At 45.0% G+C, this 22,523-nt stretch overlaps 1 protein-coding gene across 1 annotated transcript in view; it reads right to left on the bottom strand.

Annotated features, from left to right (window-relative positions):
* hdgfl3 (HDGF like 3) overlaps positions 1 to 22,523 on the bottom strand; it is a 125,651-nt gene continuing 103,128 nt past the window's right edge. The window contains exons 5-6 of the mRNA XM_041175126.1: positions 7,293 to 7,448; positions 1 to 491 (exon numbers count right to left, since the gene is read on the bottom strand). Coding sequence (XP_041031060.1) covers positions 477 to 491; positions 7,293 to 7,448 — 171 coding nt within the window. The 3' untranslated portion in view covers positions 1 to 476. The remainder of the gene's footprint in view (positions 492 to 7,292; positions 7,449 to 22,523) is intronic.

Raw genomic sequence — 22,523 nt, 5'->3', positions numbered from 1 at the left:
TGCATTCCATAAATTTTATTCTACTAGGCAGTCATTGCTGAACAGCAGTAGAACAGACATTTTTTGTGTAAAGATACTAAATAAATGCTTAAAAAATTCCATAGAACAGATGGCACAGGGGAGAATGAAACTGAGCTGAGTACAAGAAGAAAAGTTATTTTTTCACATTTAAAGCAAGCATCAAAAATAAATATCATATCCTTTCTCAATAATAGAACAGCAAGGCGATTATAAGAATGAAGTACTGTAAAATGTGGGTGGAACGTTGCTTACAACATTCCGCAAGGGAGGGAATATAAAATAAAAGACTTTTTTTTGTTTTTACTGACTGGCATGTGCGCTAAACTATAATCAGCACGATGAGGAAAAGCTTGCACAAACTGCAAATTGATGTCGACGGTGGTAGAAGGAATGTATGTAAAATATCCAATACTTGACAGCCAAGAAGTGCTCCCTCCATGTTTAGTGGCCAGGATTCAGATGATAGAAGTCTGAAATGAAGAATTAAAGATAATTAAAACATAAGCACAATATTGGAAATGCTGGAAATCTGATACACAAACAAAAAGAAAATACTGGAAATACCCAGCAGCATCTGTGGAGTGAAAGAGTTAATGGTTCAGGTTAGTGACTGATGAAAGGACATCGACCTGAAATATGGGGCAGGAAACATGGTGGCCAGGCCTACTTAATCTTCAACCAGAAGTGACGAGTGCATGATCCATCTTGGCCTCCTCCAGAGGTCCCCAGCATCACAGATGCTCGTCGTCAATCAATGTGATTCACTCCACGTGTTATCAAGAAATGGCTCAAGGCACTGGATACTGCAGAGGCTAATGGGCCCTGACAATATTCTGTTAATAGCACTGAAGACTTGTGCTCCAGAACTTGCCGCACCCCTAGCCAAGCTGTTCCAGTACAGCTACACAGCTACAACACTAGCATCTACCCGGCTATGTGCAAAATTGCCCAGATGTGTCCTGTACACAAAAAGCAGGACATATCCAACCCGGCCAATTACCGCCCCATCAGTCCACTTTTGATCATCAGTAAAGTGATGGAAGGGGTCATCAACAGTGTTATCAAGCAGCATTTGCTTAGCAATAACCTGCTCACTGATGCTCAGTTTGGGTTCTGCCAGGGTCACTCAGTTTCTGACCTCATCACAGCCTTGGCTCAAACATGGACAAAAGAACTGAACTCAAGAGGTGAGGTGAGAGTGACTGCCCTTGACATCAAGGTAGTATTTGACTGAGTGTGGCATCAAGGAGCCCCAGCAAAACTCAAGTCAATGGAAATCAGGGGGAAAATTCTTCACTGGTTGAAGTCATACTGAACACAAAGGAAGACGGTTGTGGTTGTTGGAGGTCAAACATCTCAGTTGCAGGAGTTCCACAGGATAGTCTCTTGGCCAAATCATCTTCAGCTGCTTCATCAATAAATTTCCTTCCATAAGGTCAAAAGTGGGGATGTTTGCTGATGATTGCACAATGTTCAGCACCATTTGCGATTCCTCAGAGACTGAAGAAGTCCATGTCCAATTGCAGCAAGACCTGGAAAATATCCAGGCTTGGGCTGACAAGTGGCAAGTAACATTCACACCACACAAATGCCAGGCAATGACCATCTCCAACAAGAGAGAATCCAACCGTTACCCTTTGACATTTAATGGCATTACCATCACTGAATCCCCCACTATCAACATACTGGGGGTTACTATTGACCAGAAAATGAACTGGACTAGCCATATAAATACTGTGGCTATGACAGCAGGTCAGAGGCCAGGAATCCTGTGATGAATAAAACACCTGCTGTCTCCCCAAAGCCTGTCCAGCATCTACAAGGCACAAGTCAGGAGTCTGATGGAATACTCTCCACTTGCCTGGATGAGCGCAGCTTCAACAACACTCAAGAAGCTTGACACCATCCAGGACAAAGCAGCCCACTTGATTGGCACTACATCCACAAACATTCACTACCTCCACCACCAATGAACAGTAGCAGCAGTGTGTACCATCTACAAGGTGCACTGCAGGAATTCACCAAGCCTACTTTGACAGCACCTTCAAAACCCACGACTGCTACCATCTAGAAGGACAAGGGCAGCAGACACAAGGGAACACCACCACCTGGAATTTCCCCTCCAAGCCACTCACCATCCTGACTTGGAAATATATCGCCGCTCCTTCACTGTCACTGGTTCAAAATCCTGGAACTCCCTCCCTAACACCACTGTGTGTGTACCTACACCACACAGACTGCAGCGGTTCAAGAAGGCAGCTCACCACCGCCTTCTCCAGGGCAATTAGGGTTGGGCAATAAATACTGGCCTCGCCAGACACCCAAATCCTGTAAATGAATAAAAAACAAATCTCAGGAGAGTCAGTCTCACGGCAGCGGCAAAACCTCCTCCCGGTTAAGTTAGAGGATGGAAAGAGTTGATGCAGGATTCCCAGCTGCTATCAGTGGGATGTCAATTAGGTTCATTCATGAGCCAATTCACAGCTGCTATGAGCCCACCACAATTCAGTGGTGGCTCAGGGATTAAGTGGGAGCCACATGGCTTTCTGTGCGTCCTAAAGGCTGCCCAGCAAATCCTATCGGGTTTGCCAGTGGCCTCCTGTGGGTGTCCCTCATTATCAGGCCTGCCTGACTGAGGAACCTGGCCCTGGGAAGAGGGGGATTGAAAGCCATCCCCTTGCCCTTGCCTTAGGCTCCACTGCCCCACATCCTTCGTCCCCCACCCCATGACCCTCACCCCGCTCTCATTCACCTTTGGCTTGGAGTCCGTCGGGTAATCCTGAGCCTCCGGTGGGTGCATTACCAGCAACTGCCACCACTCCCAGTGGTGCTGGAGAGCTCCTGGCCTTTGGTGGCCACTTAAGTCCCCTGAGGAAGATAGAAAGGATACCCTGCCGGTTCTCTGATTGGTGGGTGAGACCCCTGTTGGGTCGGCTAAATCCAGCTCGTTTTCTCTCTTGAAAGATGCTGCCTGAACTGCTGAATGTTTTCAGAATTTTATTATTAAATGTCGTTGTTTTGCTTAAAGCAAATTTTGTAGGTGTGAAAAGGTCATTGAAAAGGTGTAAGAACATTTTCAATGACAGAGTACAATTTGTGCTGAACTCAAAGTTGCTTAAATTCAAATTATCTGATACTTCCATTTTTTGAGCAAAAATTTCCATTTCGTGTCCTTACCTCACTTAATTCAGATATTAAAAAGGTCAAAAATTTACTGAGTTATGAACAGTAATCAAAATCAAAATAAATTCCCCGAGACTTATATATATGATACTACTCTAAATTCAATGAAGGCCAACTTCTCTTCAAAGAATGAACTTCAAATGGAATATTTGCCCTTCAAAAGCTGATCCCAATGCCTTCATAAAACATAGAATCGAACAACATTCTAAAGGAAATGCACATTCATCAGTCATAATATTTTGTCAATCTGTGAATTGTCCGAATGTGGAGGAAATCTTTTAAAAAGGGCCTGAATTTCACGCTTGGCATTTGCGCCAAGTCAGCGAGCCTGGGAGCTGATGTGTTTCTGCCCACAATTGGCCGCCGAACGCAACTTCACGCTGGCTGGCCAATTAACGGGCAGCGAGCATGAAACGCACGCTGAGAAAGCCTCAGCTCTGCCGGTGGGGGGTGGGCGCAGACAATAGGGTGCGGGTGGGCATTTCTAGCGAGCTCCCTGAAGGCAGACAGCTGCTGCGGAGCTGCCTCAGGGAAGCTGCAGACCTGGACAGATCGAGTGACAAGAAAAAATTGTACCAAACTGGTCTCTATGCTGCACTTTCAAGCACCTGACAGCAGAACTCAAAAAAAAACCTCAGTCCCCAGATATTTTTTTGAATTATATTTCACCCTGGACATTTCATCATGCCCTTGGATGGGGTTTCGTTAAAAATAGGCTGCTCGCCTGCCTGTGCGACGAGTGTGAAATCACATGGGCAACATAAAGTTGTAGACAATAGGGTTTTTAATGACCTTAATTGGCTTTAATTGTTGGCGGTCACGGCTCCAACTCCTGTTTGCGTCCGGCGACGTCAATTTTGCTCTCGTGTGCAATGACAGCGGGACACATGCCCAACGCCATTTCGCACAATTTCACAGGTGTTCAGGTCAGGCACGCGCCTGAACTGTCAATGTAAAATTCTGGGCCATGTTCTTTTGACTTTTCCATAGGATGATGGATCCATCCTGAAATCCATGGAGAATGAGCTTCAGTCAAATAACTTCTCCTCATCCAATTTCCACCTCCTCTCCTGGAGATGGTAACTTGTGCTGGGACATGAGTTTTCATGGGTGCTGACAGTCACCTTTCATGTGTGAAACATAGAAAATAGCAGCAGGAGTTGGTGATTTGGCCCTTCCAGCCTGCTCCTCCATTCAATATGATCATTTGGTTGACCCTCTATCTCAACACCATACTCTCTATCTCTCCCCACATCCCTTGATGCCTTTAGTGTCTAGAAATCTATTTCCTTCTTAAATACATTCAGTGATTTGGCCTCCACAGCCTCTGTGGTAGAGAATTCCAGGGGTTCACCACCCTCTGAATGAAGAAATTTCTCCTCATCTCAGTCCTAAATGGCCTACCATGTATCCTGAAACTGTGACTCCTCGTTCTAGACCCCCAGCCAGAGGAAACATCATCCCTGCAACCAGTCTGTCGAGCCCTGTCAGAGTTTATACGTTTCAATGAGATCCTCTCTCATTCTTCTAAGCTCCAGTGAATACAGGCCTAGTTGACCCAATCTCTCCTCATACAACAAGCTTGCCATCCCAGGAATCAGCCTGGTGAAACTTTGCTGCACTCTCTATTGTAAGTATATCCTTTCTTAGGTAAGGAGACCAAAACTGCACATAATACTTCAGGTGTGGTCTCACCAAGGTTCTGTACAGCTGCAGTAAGACATCCTTACTCCTGTACTCAGATCTTCTCACAATGAAGGCCAACATATCGTTTGCCTTCCTAACTGTTTGCTGCACCTGCATGCTGCTTTCAGTGATTGGTATACAAGTACACCCAGGTCCCTTTATATATCAACATTTCCCAATCTATCACCATTTAAATAATACTCTGGCATTCTGCTTTTCCTACCAAAATGGATAACTTCACATTTATCCACGTCATACTGCATTTGCCATGTATTTGCTCATTCACTCAACCTGTCTCAATCACCTTAAGCCTCTTAACATTCTCCTCAGCACTCACATTCCCACCTAGTTTTGTGTCATCAGCAAACTTGGAAATATTACATTTGGTTCCCTCATCCAAATCATTGGTATATATTGTGAATAGCTGGGGCCCAAGCACTGATCGCTGTAGTACCCAACTAGTCACTGCCTGCCACTCCAAAAAGACCTATTTTTTCCTACTCTCTGTTTCCTGTCTGCTAAGCAATTCTCAATCCATGCCCCCAAACCCATGTGCTTCAATTTTACACACTAGCCTCTTATGTGAGACTTTACAAAAGCTTTCTGAAAATCCAAATACACCACACGCACCGGTTCTCCCTTATCTTTTCTATTAGTGAAGTCCTCAAAAAGGTCCAGTAGCCTTGTCAAACATGATTTCCCCTTTCATGAATCCATGTTGACTTTGTCTAATCCTGTTGAAATTTTCTAAGTGTCCTGTTATTGCATCCTTTACAATAGACTCTATCATTTTCTCTACTTATGAGGTTAGGCTAACCGGTCTGTAATTCCCTCTTTTCTCCCTCCCTCCTTTTATAAATAGTGAGGTTATATTTTCCACCCTCCAATCTGCTGGGACTGTTCCAGAATTTTGGAAGATGACAACCAATGCATCCAGTATATTGAGTATAGATAGTGAGAGTCATTACGCTATTCAGAAGAAGGCCATTTAGCCTATCAGTCTGTGTCAGCTCTTTCAAAGAGCAATCTAGTTAGTCCAACTTTTGTGCTCTTTCACCAAATTCTTGCAATTTTATTATCCTTCAAGTATTTATCCAATTCCCTTTTGAATTGGCTACTATTGAATCTGCTATCACACGAAGGCTGTCACAGTGGCCTGGTGCTCAAGATTCAGATTTGTGTCTGGGTTTCTGCTATAGCAAACCTCAAATCTAATTATATTCATAGATGAGGCTCACATTAGAACTGTTTTCTTGTCACATACACTCTACGCAGAGGGTAAAAAGTGCCAGCAGAATAAAAATCAGAATTAGATTGGTTCCTTTAAAAGGATTTTTATCTGCAGCCCACACACTGTCTTTTACATCCTAAAAGCTATCTTTTCCCAGCTCTTCACTTACTTTTACACAGCCTTGAGAAGCACAATAAATTCACATGAAGTAGTACAAAACATATCTTTGTTGATAGGGATTGTTATGAATTTTCGAAAATTCCATTATCATGTGATTACCAGGGTTGTTAAGAGGATGAACTAAATGGTCTTTTGCTGTCTAGCAATCCCTGTGCTCATGTATTCCAGTACAGTCCTGATATGGGGAGAAATGAAGGACACACCAATGAATAGCTAAGACTAAAGAATATGTCAAGATATATTAGGTTAGAGCAGGCGAGTTTGGGGTAAAACTGATCGATAAAATCGCAGGGTTTAGGACTGATTATACCTACTCTATCTAAAATTTGGATTTGGTCTTCAATTACCCGATATAGTCCATTGATAAGAAAACATTCCTTGTGATAGTTTGGAATATGAATATCAAAGAATAGCCTTTAAAATCAATTCAAGTAAGTTTTTAATTTTAATAATGTTGGAAGCAAAATGGCTTTAAATTGTGATTTGTTATTTTTCTCAAGCGTTAATGTTTTGGTGATTCATGCTTCCAACAGCTTTACAGGAAATCTGTTATTTATGAGGTAGCAGCCTGCATGAAGACTGCAGTGCAAGACATGAAAAGAAGGTTAAGATTTGTTATGATTACATGCTATGATCCAGAATGCGCTGCCTGAAAGGCTGGTAGAAGTAGATTCAACAACATCCATCAAAGGGAACTCAACAGACAAAAAAAATTGCAGAGCAACGGGGAAACAGTGGGGGAGTGGAACTAACTGTATAGGTCTTCAAAGAGCCAGTACAAGCTTGATGGACTGAATGGCCTCCTGTGCTACAAAATTCTATGAGCCTATAAGGAAGGGAAAAAGACAATCGGACCCATGTGTAGAGTATTTACCCATCCCCGTAACCACCACTCTCCTGTCAGACAACAAACCGGTGGCCAATCAAGAATCTCAATTCCTCCTCAGAATTCTCCAAAGCAATCAGTTGTCAGCAGAATGGATAATTTTACCTCTTCATTCATTTTCTGATGCTCAGCAGTGTTTTTTGTATCACCATCTGCCTCTCCTGCTTCTGAACCACTCTTGCTTTCCTCCTCCTTGATGTCCTTATCACCCTCGTCTTTGCCTTCCTGATCAGAGGATTTTCGCGACTGCTTTGCAGATTTCTGGAAAATATATTGTCAGCGGTTAAAATAAAGTGATCAGTGCGGTGAGTGTTCTCCGCATTTCTCACTATGGAAACCCCTGTCAGACACATCAATGATCTTCCACCAAAGTTATGATGGTCATCTAGAGAAGCTCCAAGATAAGGCGATATCCAAAATGTGAAATACCAACATCGTCGACTAAAAGTCACATTTTATGAATCCTTGATGGTTCACACCATTGATGATTTCTCAAGGAACTCCAGAAAATGAGACTGGGGAGAAATTGCTCTCTTGTTTATTTCTTTGTTAGAATTAATTTTTCAATGTAAATCAGTGTCACTTTTTCTTCTTGGTGAACAGAGCAAAGTATATCCCTAAAAGTCAAAGCTCAGATAGGTATAAGAAATAGCTAGATGCTACAGTGCTACTAGTGTTACAGTGGAAAAGAGAGGCTTTTAGCAGGTACAAGGGAAGCAAATCAGTGGAGGCATTAGTAGAGTACAGAAAGTTCAGGGTGGAGCATAAGAAAGCAATTAGAAGAGCAAAGACGGGATATGAGAAAGCTCTGGCTGGTAAAAGTAGGAAAAATCCCAAGATATTCTATAAGTATATCAATGGGAAGAGCATAACCAGGAAAAGAGTAAGGCACATTAGGGACCAAGGGGGCAATCTATGGGTGGAGCCAGAGGACATCGGTAGAGTGTTGAACGAATACGTCACATCCATCTTCACCCAACAGAATGAGGATGAAGGTATGGAACTCGGGGAGAGAGACTGCGAGGTTCTTGAGCAAATTGATATAGGGAGTGACAAGGTATTGGAGGTGTTGGCAGGCTTAAAAGTGGACAAATCTCCAGGACTGGATGATTTGTGTCCCAGACTGCTGAGGGAGGCAAGGGAGGAGATCGCAGGGGCTCTGACCCAAATTTTTAATTCCTCTTTAGCGACAGGGGTGGTGCCAGAGGACTGGAGAACAGCTAATGTGGTTCTGCTATTTAAGAAGGGTTATAGAGATAAGCCAGGGAACTACAGGCCAGTGAGTCTCACGGCAGTGGTAGGGAAACTATTGGGGAAAGTTCTGAAGGAGAGAATCTATCTCCACTTGGAGAGGCAAGGTTTAATCAGGGATAGTCAGCATGGCTTTGTCAGAGGGAGGTCATGCCTAACAAATTTGATTGAATTTTTGGAGGAGGTGACCAGGTGTAGATGAGGGTAGTGCAGTTTCTGTATTTTATATGGATTTCAGCAAAGCCTTTGACAAGGTCCCACATAGGAGACTTATAAAGGTGGTAAATGCACATGGGATACAGGGTAATTAGATAAGGTGGATTCATAATTGGCTCAGTTGTAGGTGATAGAGGGTGTTGACAGAAGGATGCTTCAGTGATTGGAAGCCAGTGTCCAGGGGCGTACCACAGGGATCTGTGCTGGGTCCCCTATTACTTGTCATTTATATAAACGACATAGATGACTATGTGGGGGGTAGGATTAGTAAACTTGCGGATGACACAAAGATTGGCCGGGTGGTTAACAGTGAGGTTGAGTCTCTTGGGCTACAGGAAGATATAGACAGGATGGTCAAATGGGCAGATAAGTGGCAGATGGAATTTAATCCTGAAAAGTGTGAGGTGATACACTTTGGGAGTAATTTGACAAGGAAGTATTCAATGAACGGCATGACACTAGGAAGTTCTGAGGGAAAAAGGGACCTTGGTGTGTGTGTCCATTGCTCTCTGAAGGCAGGGGGACATGTTAGTGGGGTGGTGAAAAAGGCATATGGGATACTTGCCTTTATCAATCGAGGCATAGGTTACAAAAGTAGGGAGATCATGTTGGAGTTGTATAGAACCTTGGTGAGGCCACAGCTGGAGTACTGTGTGCAGTTCTGGTCACCACATTATAGGAAGGATGTGATTGCACTGGAGGGGGTGCAGAGGAGATTCACCAGGATGTTGCCTGGGATGAAACATTTAAGTTATGAAGAGAGGTTGGATAGACTTGGGTTGTTTTCGTTGGAGCCGAGAAGACTGAGGGGCGACCGGATCGTGGTGTACAAGATTATGAGCAGCATGGACAGGGTGGATAGGGAGCAGCTGTTCCTCTTAGTTGAAGGGTCAGTCATGAGGGGATATATGTTCAAGGTGAGGGGCAGGAGGTTTAGGGGGGATGTGTGGAAAACCTTTTTACTCAGAGGGTGGTGATGGTCTGAAATGCGCTGCCTGGGAGGGTGGTGGAGGTGGGTTGCCTCACATCCTTTACAAAGCACCTAGATGAGCACTTGGCACATCATAACATTCAAGGCTATGGGCCAAGTGCTGGTAAATGGGATCAGGTAAGTAGGTCAGATGTTTCTCACGTGTCGGTGCAGACTCGATGGGCTGAAGGGCCTCTTCTGCACTGTGATTCTGTGATTATCCTAGTTCACCTAGGAAAATTAAATAAACCATTTGACATAGTAATTGCAATACGATTTCAAGAACACTGCATGGTTTACCTTGAAAGCAACCAAATCCTATTTAGAAAATGTCATCATACCTGAATGGCAGGCATCCCCAATGCAAGCAAATTGATCACCTCTTTCAATGAAGACTGAAAAAGTTGGTTTTGGGATATTGGGTTTAAAACTTGACATGGCATTCAGTGGCAGCTATCTGTTTAGAGGCAAGGTGAAGACATCCCTAACTGATTATCAGAGTAGTGGGTCACCAACTCTTACATAAGGACAATAGATAAAGTACATGGTTAACCATGTCTGGCCTCAAAAGATCAAGCTCTCATAGTTATCTCAGAGCTGTAATCAGGGATTTGACAGAAACAGCTTTTTCAATTAAAGTGCTCCTTGTCTGTTGGTATTAATTGTTCCAAATATGGTACAATTAATTCTATTGAACATGTGCAGTGATACTAATGAGTTGACACATCTGACTACAGCAAAACATGGACAGAAGAGCTGAACCCCTGAGGCGAGGTGTGAGTGACTTCCCTTGACATCAAGGCAGTATTTGACTGATTATGACATCAAGGAGCCCTAGCAAAACTGGAGTAAATGGGAATCAGGGGGAAAATTCTCCGATGGTTGGAGTCATACCTAGCCCAAAGGAAGATGGCTGTGGTTCTTGGAGGTCAATCTCCTCAGTTCTAGGACATCACTGCAGGAGTTCCTCAGGGTAGTGTCCTAGGCCCAATCATCTTCAGCTGCTTCATCAATGACCTTCCTTCCATCATAAGGTCAGAAGTGGGGATGTTCGCTGATGGTTGCACAATGTTCAGCACCATTTGTGACTCCTCAGGTACTGAAGCAGTCCATGTCCAAATGCAGCAAGACCTGGACAATATCCAGGCTTGGGCTGACAAGTGGCATAAAACATTCATGCCACACAAGTGCCAGGCAATGACCAGCTCCAACAAGAGAAAATCTAACTATCGCCTCTTGACATTCAATGGCATTATCATAGCTGAATTTTCCCCACTATCAACATCCTGGGGTTTACCATTGACCAGAAACTGAACAGGTCTAGCCATATAAGTACTGTGCCTACAAGAGCAAGTCAGAGGCTAGAAATCCTGCAGCAAGTAAAGCATCTCCTGACTCCCCAAAGCCTGTCCACCAAATAAATAGCACAAGTCAGGAGTCTGATGGAATACTCTCCACTTGCCCGGATGAATACAGCTCCAACAACATTCAAGAAGCTTGACACCATCCAGGACAAAGCAGCCCATTTGATTAGCACCCCAGCCACAAATATTCATTCCTTCCACCACCGAAGCATAGTAGCAGCAGTGAGTGCCATCTATAAGATGTACTGCAGGAATTCACCAAGCCTCCTTAGACAGCACCTTCCAAACCCATGACTGTGACCATCCAGAAGGACAAGGGCAGCAGGCACATGGGAACACCATCACCATCATCCAAGCCATACACCATTCCGACTTGGAAATATATCGCCATTCCTTCACTGTTGCTGGGTCAAAATCCTGGAACTCACTCAGCACTGGGTATTCCAAACCACATGGACTGCAGCGGCTCAAGAAGACAGCTCACACCACCTATGGCAATTAGGGGTGGGCAATAAATGCTGGTCTCACCAGCATTTATGGTCCCACATCTCATGAATGAATAAAAAAAATCTTGATTTCTTTGTACAGACAAGGGAGGAGCTTAACTTCAGTCTCACTGAGCAGATGCAGAAAGTTTTGTGCTTCGCTTGTACACATAATTGTGAATCTGAGAATAACGTAAGGTGACTAGTGGCATGCTAGGGATTAAGCACCAGGTCCTTACCAGAGGTTTGCTTGCAATTCGTACCCAAAGCCCCATCAGATAACCAATAGGTAAGATGAGATTAAGAACTTGTATTTTTATAGCGCCTTTCACAACCATAGGGCATCCCAAAGCACTTTACAGTCAATTAAGTACTTTTTGAAGTATATTCACTATTTTAATGTAGGGAACGCAGCAGCCAATTTGCACAGAGAAAACTCCCACAAACAGTAACGCAACAAATGACCAGATTTTGTTTTAGTGCTGATTGCAGGATAAATATTAGCTACTAACCCTGGGAAGGTCTCCCCATCCTTTCTTCAGAATAGTGACATGGATGACATTCATTACAGTGCAGCACTCCCTCATTACTGCACTGAGCTGTCAGCCTAGATCAGGGGTCAGCAGCCTTTCAGAAGTGGTGTGCCAAGTCTTCATTTATTCACTATAATTTAAGGTTTCGCGTGCTAGTGATACATGTTAACGTTTATAAAGTCTCTATATATAATTACTATGCAAGTTCCCATCTAACCTTCCCTCCAACCAGCCCCCAACACCCCCTCATCCACTCCCTCCTTTCGCACCTCCCCCACTCCCAAGCCCTCTACCCCCTCCCCATCTCCCCTCCACCCCCAAGCTCCCCACACACAGACAGCATGTCCAGCCCGTTTTAAATCTGCAGGGATTTCGCCTACCATTTCTCAATCACGAGCTCTCTCACGTCAACCTCAAATCTCTAAAGTGGGATCTGAACCACAATCAGATGTTTGGAGATTTCTGATCAACGCTGCGTTTTTTAGACTTGAATGTTGCAGCTAATAGCACCAAATAATACTTGAAAAGAATTCTACATTTATATTTTAGAAATACAGTGGTGAGGAGCAATTGGCTCCCCCAATTCTTTGGTGAAAATACTTCTAGCTTTTGACACTCTGCAGCACCTGGTCTGGTCATTTATGCCAACAACCTTTTCAGAAGTTGTTCCTTGAACCAGCATCTTTATGTTGGATATAATTCAAGACATAAATAAAACTAACATATTATCTGATACAGCTAGAACTGATCTTGCTGTTTAATCCTGATTCTCAGACCTGATTTAAACTTATTGTTGGACCTCCAACAAAAGAGGGTTGAAGATGAAAAGCAGCAGGCTATGGACAGAGCCAAGCTGCTCAACACCCAACTGATCAGAGCAAAGGTCCGTACCCAAACCACATCCAATCAAGGTGAGCAATCAGACTACTAAATACAGGGGGAGGCTGCACAAACATTCCCGGCCACATTAATTGCGAAGCCCAGCAGGAGATAAGGCTGAACTGTTTCCAAACATCTTTAGTCAAAAGTGTCGTGTGGGCAATTCATTTTGGTACCCTCCCTGCTAGTCTCCACCATCGCCGATATAAATATCCAGCCAAATCAATTCATTCTACATGACATTAAGAAATGGTGGAGTGCGCTGAGCTCTGACAGAACCTCAGCTGTAGTATTGAAAATTTGTGCACCAACACTAATTGCTCCCACTGCACCCTTAACCCCCCCCAGCCAATCTATGTCAATACAGCTTTGATACTGGCATCTGCCCATCAATATGACAGGTTGTTCGGGTAGGTACAATCTACAGAAACCAGGGCAAATCTAACTAAGCCTGTGCCACGCTATCAACCTACCCCCAAGCATCAGATGGAAAAAGTCATCAATGTTAGTATCAAATGACATCTGCTTACTAATTTTTAATGCTGTTTGTCCAACATCAGTCCTAAATGAGGAGAAATTTTCTCCAATCAAATATTGGGAAAACCGAAGCAATGTCTTCAGTCCCTGCCACAAACTCCATTCTCTGGTCACTGACTCCGTTCCTCTCCCTGGTTCCTGTCTGAGGCTGAACCAAAAACCTTTGCAACTTTGGCATCCTATTTGACCCTGAGATGAACTGCTGATTCTGTATCGGCTCCATTACCAAGACTGCTTACTTCCACCTCCACAACATCACCCATCTTTGCCACTGCCTCAGTTTATCTGTTGCTTAAATGCTCATCCACATTTTGTTACCTCGAGGCTTGAATAGTCAAGTGCTCTGCAGGCTGGCCTCCCTTCCCTCATCCTCCATAAACTTGAGCTCATCTAAAATACTGCTGTTTGTGTCCTAACACGCACTAAGTTCTGTTTACCCATCACTCCTGTGCTTTTTGACCTACAGACACATAGGAACACCATCGCCTAGAAGTTCCCCTCCAAGTCACTCACCATCCTGACCTGGAAATATATCGCTGTTCCTTCACTGTCGCTGGGTCAAAATCCTGGAACTCCCTCCCGAACAGCATTGTGGGTGTACCTACACCACATGAACTGCAGCGGTTCAAGAAGGCAGCTCACCACCACCTCCTCAAGCGCAACTAGGGATGGGCAATAAATGTTGGCCCAGCCAGCGAAGCCCATATCCCGTGAATAAATTAAAAAAATATGGCTCCTGGTAAAGCAACACCTTGATAATCCCTCCATGGCCTCATCACTCTCTATCTCTGTAACCTCCAGCCCTCCAACCCTCCTAGGTTTCCTCACTCTTTCAATTTTAGCTTCGTGATCATTCCCAATTTTAATTGCTCCACCACTGGTGGCCATGCCTTCAGCCGCCTGGACACTAAGTTATTAAATTCCCTCCCTAAACGTCACTACCACTCTACCATTCCTCCTTCCTTTAAGATGGTCCTTAGAACATATCTCTTTGACCAAGGGTGGAATTGTCCCAGGTTTGCACTAAGTGCGGTAGTGGGTGGTAAAATGACACTTTAACCGTCTGCCGCAATGGCGGCCTTTCACGCCGTATTGTCCCAAACCCGCTGCATTAATTATGTGTTCCTAGGAAACACACCGCTTCCACGGTGGGCAGGCTCTCACTCGCATCATCATCTCACCAGTTCATCACGCCGGGCGCCACATTTAAAGTGCAGCCACACACACAGCTCTCAGTGCTTACAGCCCACCACTGCTGCAAAAAGGACATCACCCTGAAAGGCAAAAAGACTGCAGCCCCACGGTCAATGATGTGCCCCTCGAGCGCCTTTTGGATGCAGTGGAGGCCTGCCACGATGTCTTCTACCTCCCGCTCTGGATGCAGGATGGGCAGCAACATCAACCGGCTTGGGAGGTGGTGGCAGCGGTGGTCAGTGCCAACACCCTTCAGAAGAGGACAGTCACCCAATACCGCCAGAGGATGAATGACCTCCTCCGTTCCCCCAGGGTAAGTCGCTCTTCTCATCACTCTCAACTCAAACACTCACAAACCCATCACACATCCACAGGGCCCTCACTCACTGCCAATTCAAGGGACATCACTACTCACACTCTCACACTTACCTTCATTGTCCTCATCCCGTCCATGGGACCACTCACCACTCACACAGGCCAGGCATACTTATCATCTGAAACAAAAACAAAAGTAACTGGGAAAACAAAGCAGGTCTGACAGCATCTGCGGAGAGGAACACAGTTAACGTTTCGAGTCCGTCTGACTCTTCATCAGATGAAGAGTTCTGATGAAGAGTCATACGGACTCGAAGCGTTAACTGTGTTCCTCTCCGCAGATGCTGTCAGACCTCCTGAGTTTTCCCAGCTACTTTTGTTTTTGTTTCAGATTTCCAGCATCTGCAGTATTTTGCTTTTATACTTAGCAGCTGGCCTGGCAGGCGTCTTGTTTACAGTCTCTCCATCTCTTATGCAGGAGATGCTGGCACACAACAACAGGGAGAGGTCGCAGACAGGTGGAGGAAGGCCTGAAATCAAGGTCCTCATGGACTTGGAAAACAGAGCCATCCAGCTGACCGGTGATGATCTGGACTGTTCCTGTGCTGACGGTGAGGTCAGCGCTGCTCTACCAAGTGAGAATCCAGCAGTGCAACGTCCATCAGATAACCATGCTGTGAGTGATGTGTCCTGTTTCACAGGCCACTGCCATGCACTAATTATCTCTCCTTACTTTCACAGGTAATCTTCCAAACAGCCGACAGAGTCCATGACCCAGGGCCTCCAATCAAGTCCCAAAGAAATCTCTGGAGAGGAATCTGGAGGCACCCTCCCTGAAGTCCCATCACAGCGCTCACCCACACCCTCCACCAGTGCTGAGACACACACCTCAGTGGGACCTAGCTTTAGAGTAGCCTCGGGATCACAACCTGGTGAGCACATCGCACTGTCTGATCCACTGCAGGGACTTCCCAAGTGTCCGGTTCTTGGAGGACTGCTGGAGGCTAAAACGTTTCTAAGTCTGAGCTTCTGGACTCGATCATGTCACAGCTGCTGCAGCTGCAAAGGCATCAGGAAGGGATATCTGCTGCACTCCTCAGATTGTAAAGCACAATGGAGGAGTCCATCCGCCTTCAGTCTGAGGTGATAGCACCAGCATGCCAATGTGCCGAGGTCAACACTGGTAGGATGGCGGCCGCCATGGAGACCTTGGTCCAGGATGTCACTCCTGCACTGCTGCACGGGCTGAACTCCATTGCTGACGCCATAATTGGCCTCCAACATGTGTACACAAGAGGGGTGTGGAGCAGCTCGATCTAACTCCAGCTACCTGTTCTCCTCAAGGAGTCAGACAGGGGCCCTTGGGCACCCGTAGGGAGGAAGATCAACAGGTGCACACACTGGGGCCATCCACCCAGGTGACTCCAGGAGTGTCCAGCCCATCCGAATCCCCTCTTCCTGTGACCTTAGCTGCTCCAGCTCCACAGCTCGCTGAGGGTGACACTGCCACACAGTAGGTCCCAGAAAACAGGCCGGGGCCCTTTGGGTCTTGGCCCTCCAGAGGACACCCATCAAGGTAATCAGAGACAGGGCAAAGCAGTCAGCAGGCTGCCTCTGCCTTTGCTGTGGATGACTGGGGAGCAACAAGACAAGGTGGCAGGGTTAGGGAGGTTAAGAAGATGTAACACATTTGAGTACAACCAATTAAACTAAATTAAAGAGAACGAGGGACAAAGTAGGGACAAAGGGCAGCCCCTTAAAGGGATACTGCAAAAGAAAAACAAATCACAAAGGAAACTTACAATATCAAATCAAAATGTGATTAAAGGGGTCAATAAAGCACTCCAGTCCCCGCGGTGCACACTGAGCTTGGTAGGCCTCGATAATGCCAGTGGACACCATGTGCTCCATCTCCAGGGAAACAAAACAAGAGCAAAGGATTTCTCAAGTAACTAAAAAGGGGGTGCAGCCTACAACAACTTACATGTGCATGGTCCACGGACTCCACAAGGCCATAAAAAAACACAGGCGTCTTGGGAGCCCGTGAACCGACACATCCTACAGTTGTATGGTACTGCTGCATGCAACACCCTCTAGCCCAGGTCCCCAATGGTAAGAGAGCCGTCCACTGGGGAATACCACCACTGGACAGTCACAAGGAAGAAGATGTAACTGTTTTGTTACAAACAAATAAACTAAATTAAGAAAATCAAGGGACAAATTAAAAGGCAGCCCCCTAAAGGGAAACTGTAAAAACAGAAGTCAGCATTTAAAGGAAAGTTAAAAATATTAAATCAAAATGTGATTAAAGGGGCCAATAAAGCACCCCAGTATAGGAAGGCCTCGATGGTACCGGTGGGCCCAACTCCCCCCCCCACCACCTGTGCTTCAAACTTGAAGTCCAACAGGCGTCCCTCATGAGCGCTCCACAACTTTACTGTGTACTCACCTCTGAGTTCCCCTCAAAGTGCAGTCCACCAATTGCACACCTTTTATGTGTTGTTGTGAAACAGCTTGGTGTAATGGAACAAATGATCCAGCGGGCGGGTTGGGGGTTGGGGGGGAGAGAGATGAGTCCGGTGGGCTGGGTTTATAATGATATTCTCATGTATTAAAGGCAGCTCTGACTTCTCCTCCAGCATCCAGGACTCATTGAGGTTTGACATGGTCTGGTGATGAATAGTTCTGGTGGGCACCAAACTGAGCTTTAGTGAGTAGGTTATTCCAACAACAACTTGCATTTATACGGCACCTACAGTGCCAAGGTGCTTCACAGGAACATTATCAAGGTTCACGATGTTCGATAGCTGAAAAAGTGGCCTGCTATTGATGGGCTGAGCGAATGATTGCAAACTGGTTGTGAAACCGATTTTTGGCCTTCTCGCCATATTGTCCACTCAAGCCTTGGAACACGCCCAACACCAATGGGCACGGATGATTCCGCCCCAATTTTTTCATTGTCTGTCCTAATAGCTCCTTGGGTAAAAGCAAACAATTCTGGAAAAATGCAGCAGGTCAAGCAGTACCTCTGGAGAGAGAAAGAGAAATAATGTTTCAACTTGCTGACCTTTCATCAGAATATGTGCCTCACTGTCAAATTTTGTTTGATAATGTGCCTGTGAAGCACCTTGGCACTGTAGGTGCCGTATAAATGCAAGTTGTTGTTGGAACAACCTACTCACTAAAGCTCAGTTTGGTGCCCACCAGAACTATTCATCACCAGACCATGTCAAACCTCAGTGAGTCCTGGATGCTGGAGGAGAAGTCAGAGCTGCCTTTAACATGAAGGCAGTATTAATCAGAGTGTAGCATCAATGAGACTTGGCTAAGTTGGTGTCAGTGTCAGTAAAGTGGATATACATGCCAGTGACACAGAACAAGATGGTTGTGGTTGTTGGAGGTCCAGATTATCACTGCAGGAGCTCCTCAGGGAAATATCCTCAGCCCAACAATCTTCAGCTGCTTTATCAATGACCTTCCCTCTGTTTAAAGCCACTATTAAGATGTTCAAAAAATAGAAAAATGTACATTTATACAGCACTTTTCATGACAACCAGATGTTTCAAGCACTTTACAGCCAATGAAGTGCTCTATGAAGTGTAGTCATTGTTGTAAAGTAGGGAACGTAGTCTATAAGCGCTCAGCAAACCTCCACAAACAACAATGTGACAATGGCTAGATCATCTGTTTTTGGAGATGTTAATTGAGGGATAATTATTGGTTAGGACACCAGGGATAACACTGCAGCTCTTCTTTGAACTAGTGCCTTGCATTTTTTTACATCCACCCAAGCAGCCGGATGGGACCTCAGTTTAACTGAAAGATGGCACGTTTAACAATGCAGCACTCCCACAGTACTGCACTGGGGTGTCAGCCTTGATTTTTGCTCTCAATCCCTGGAGTGGGACCTGAAGCTGGAACCTTGCTATTGAGAGGCATGTGCCTGACATGTTCAGTTTCATCTACTATGTTCAGCTTCACTCTAGGCTACAGAAGGACCTGGACAACATTCACACTTGGGCTAACATGTGGGCCAGATAATGGCCATGTCCAGAATGAGAAAGCCTGTCCTGACCTTCAATGGCACCTTCTTCATTGTGGTCCCCCACCCCCACCACCAACAATAACCTCTTGAAGGTGACCAGAACTTTAACTGGATCAGCTACGTCAACAACTTCATTGCAAGAGCAACATGGAGGCTGGGCACTACGTGACCAGTGACTCACCCCTAACCCCTCAAATCCTCTCTGACATTTTCTCAGCTCAAATCAGGGGGTATGATAGAATACTCACCACTCGCCTGGAAAAGTGCACCAAGTCTCATGACCATTCAGAACACCACATGACTGGTCCTCTACCAATCAGTTTAATGTCAACTCCCTCCACCAGCAGAGTACTGTGGCCGCATTAAATACTTATCCACAGGAAGATCCACAGTAACTTCAAAATCTTACTACAGTAACACATCCTAGCCCTATGACCTCTACCACCAAGAAGAACAAGAGCCTCAAGGTCAGAGGCATATCTCCATGTTCTCTCCAAGTCACACATAGAAGGACATTCAATCTGCTTTCTTAACAGCCTTGTCCTGCCACCTTCAAAGTCCGTAGATCCTAATCTTTCTGTTCCTGCACCTCCTTTAAAATTGTATCACTTAGTTTATATTGCGTCTCTTCACACTTCTGTGTTAAATTTAACTTACCATGTATCTGCCCATTTCACCAGTCTGTCTGTGTGCTCTTGAAATCTGCTACTCTCTTTTTTTACTGCTTTTCTGAGTTTTCCAACATTTTAAAACATTGAAATTATGCCCTGTATACCCAGTTACAGGATTTAAATATATATCAATAAGAGGAATGATCCTAATACCACCATATACTTCCCTTCAGTCTGAAAAACAATCGTTCACCACTATTCACTGCTTTCTGTCCCTGGGCCAATTTTGTATCCACCCAGCCACCACCCCTTTTATCCATGTGATTCAATTTAGTTTGCATGCCTAATGTGTGGCATTTTATCAGAAGTCTTTTGCAAGTCCATGCACGCATCAAACACACTTACTCTCATTACCTTGCTCATTACTTCATGAAAAAACTCAAATCAAGTTAGTCAAACACTATTTACATCTAACTAATCTGTACTGGCTATCATTGATTAACTCCAATTTTTTTCCAAATTACAATTAATTTGGTCCTGGGTTATTATCTCTAAAAGTTTCCCACTACTATTGTTAGGCTGACTGACCTGCATCTACCTAAATAGCCAAGTGGTTATGGTACTGGGTTTGTAACCCCAAGATCAAGAGTTCAAATCTCACAATGGCAAACTATGAAACAATGTAACTTCATCTGAATAGGAACAGATGGAAATGTGTTTGTACTCGAAAGAGTTACCTGGCTTATTCCTCGCCCCCTTTTTGTTTGAACAGAGGTGTAACATCCACAACGCTCCAGTCCTCTGGCATCCCAATCCATACCTAAGGAAAACTGGAGGATTGCAGCTTTGGATTTGACTTGGATTATAGTTACCACCAATAGAACAACTGTAAGCACAAAGACTGCAGTAGCTCCAGGGGTATGGCCACCAATACTTTCTCAGGGCCTGTAGAGATGGGCAATAAATGCGACTTTGCCAGTGTTGCCAATGCCCTGGAACAATTTGTTTTGTAAAACCTGGAGCAGGCAGAAGCTGCCAGCAACCCATGTGACTCCACCTCAGGTTATCAGGACCAGGCAAATGGTGAATTTAGGGCAGTCAGTCAGCGCTGATGGTACTGCTCACTCGGAGTCTGCCTCTGAGTATGAAGGGAATCAAGTGCTGCCTCAACTTTCATTCCCTGCAATTGGTTAACAAGACAGACCAACTCCTGGGGAAAACTGGGCTCCCTAATTTGGGTCACATTTGGCTCCCACAGCCAGAAGACTGAGTGTCTCTTCAGTACCACTTGTTCTGCCAAGGCAAAGGATATAAACAGTCTCTGCCATTTCTCTGAGGTTTCTCTGTATATTCTGTCAAAGTATGTTGGACAATCCAGAAATTCAACCCCATTATAACTGAAACAAAGTAAACTTGGTGGGGAAAGGGGGTTTAGCTAGTCAAGTTGGATCATTTAACAGACTAAAAAAAAAAATAACAACAGGGTCCTTCTGTTTACTTGTAGAATCTTGTTCTGAATCACACAGCTTCTCACTTGGTTCATTTATCACACCATTCTTCAAAAATACCTCAACTCGGACCTTCGATCGGATGTCACTATAATTCGGACAGTTGGATCTTCAGGAAGGACAAATTGGCTTTGAGGGGAACAATACAGATTCTTAAAAAATTAATTCATGGGATGTGAGCGTCGTTAGCAAGGCCAACGTTTGTTGCCGATCCCTAATTGTGCTTGAGAACGTGGTTGTTGAATCAACTTCTTGAACTGCTGTAGGCCGTCTGGTGCTTTGGATGCTCTGATGTAAGAAGAGAAATTAAGTTTCAAAGGGCCAGGATTTTTCCGATGGTGGGCGGGCTGGGCAGGAGCAGGGGCGGGGCCAAGTGCTGCCCGCAATCGGTTCCGTGGCATTTAACGCGGGCGGACCAATTAAGCCCCGCCCAGTGTCATGCGTGGCAGGTAGCGCTACCTGAGCGGGCAGGGGGAGGAAGGAGAGTCGGGGCCTGTTCTCTTTTGGGGCCTGGGCACGGAGGTACCTCAGGGGGATTGAATGTATAATAAAATCATGACAGAATCAAATTAAAAATGTATTCAAACATCTCCCCTGTGTCACATGAGTTGGGATGTGTTTGTAAAGGTGGGAAAATTTACTTATTTACTTTATAAAAGCTTCAGGAAGCCTCATTCCGCCCACGTATGAGGATTCCTGAAAAACCTGAAGGCCGCTTGGGCTTTTTGCCTGCCCGCCGAGCTTAAGGTTGGACGGCAGCGTTCTTAAGGACTTTAATTAATTTCTTAATGGCCTTAATAGGCCCTTAACATTTTGGCGGGTGTGCAGCTGACTCCAGCGCACTCCCTCTCCCTCTGAACGAAATATCACGATGGCACGCGATGACATCAGGGCGCATGCCCGACATCATCACCCGCCAGTTTACGCGTCAGTGTGCCAGACCCGCCCCTGCACACTGACCGGAAGGTTCTGCCCTGGGTAACCATGGGGAATTTTAGAAACATAGGTGTCAAGGGAACATTTACGTTTTTAAATAAACCAGGCTAGCTTGTTTTCAAAAGAGGAGGTGAAATGTGTCACCTAGCCAGGTGAAGTTTAGAAAGCGTGTGTTTATTTTTCCCAAAGATTACTGGTAAAACTTAATGCTATGAGAGGGTTTTATTATCAAGAAGATAAAGTCCAAAGACATAGGTGAAACAATGGGTATTTGCAATCGAAGAGGGAAATGTGCATAAAGGAGAGAAGACTGTTTGTAAGGGAAGACACAATGTAAGATCTTACAAGTGTGAAAAAGCCTTCAGCATCTATGCCTAAGCTGCTGTTCTCAAAGGACTGAAGTTAAGAAAACTCACTTCGAATTAGACTTGTTCAGTGTATCATGTTTCTTTGCCTGGATCTTTTATAGTCCAAGTGTCTTACTGTTGCCTT

This window comes from Carcharodon carcharias, chromosome 26 (genome assembly GCF_017639515.1).
Source record: "Carcharodon carcharias isolate sCarCar2 chromosome 26, sCarCar2.pri, whole genome shotgun sequence".
In the NCBI taxonomy this organism is placed as follows: domain Eukaryota; kingdom Metazoa; phylum Chordata; class Chondrichthyes; order Lamniformes; family Lamnidae; genus Carcharodon; species Carcharodon carcharias.
Note: the sequence above shows the minus strand (reverse complement) of the source record. Positions and strands in the feature narration are given on the sequence as shown.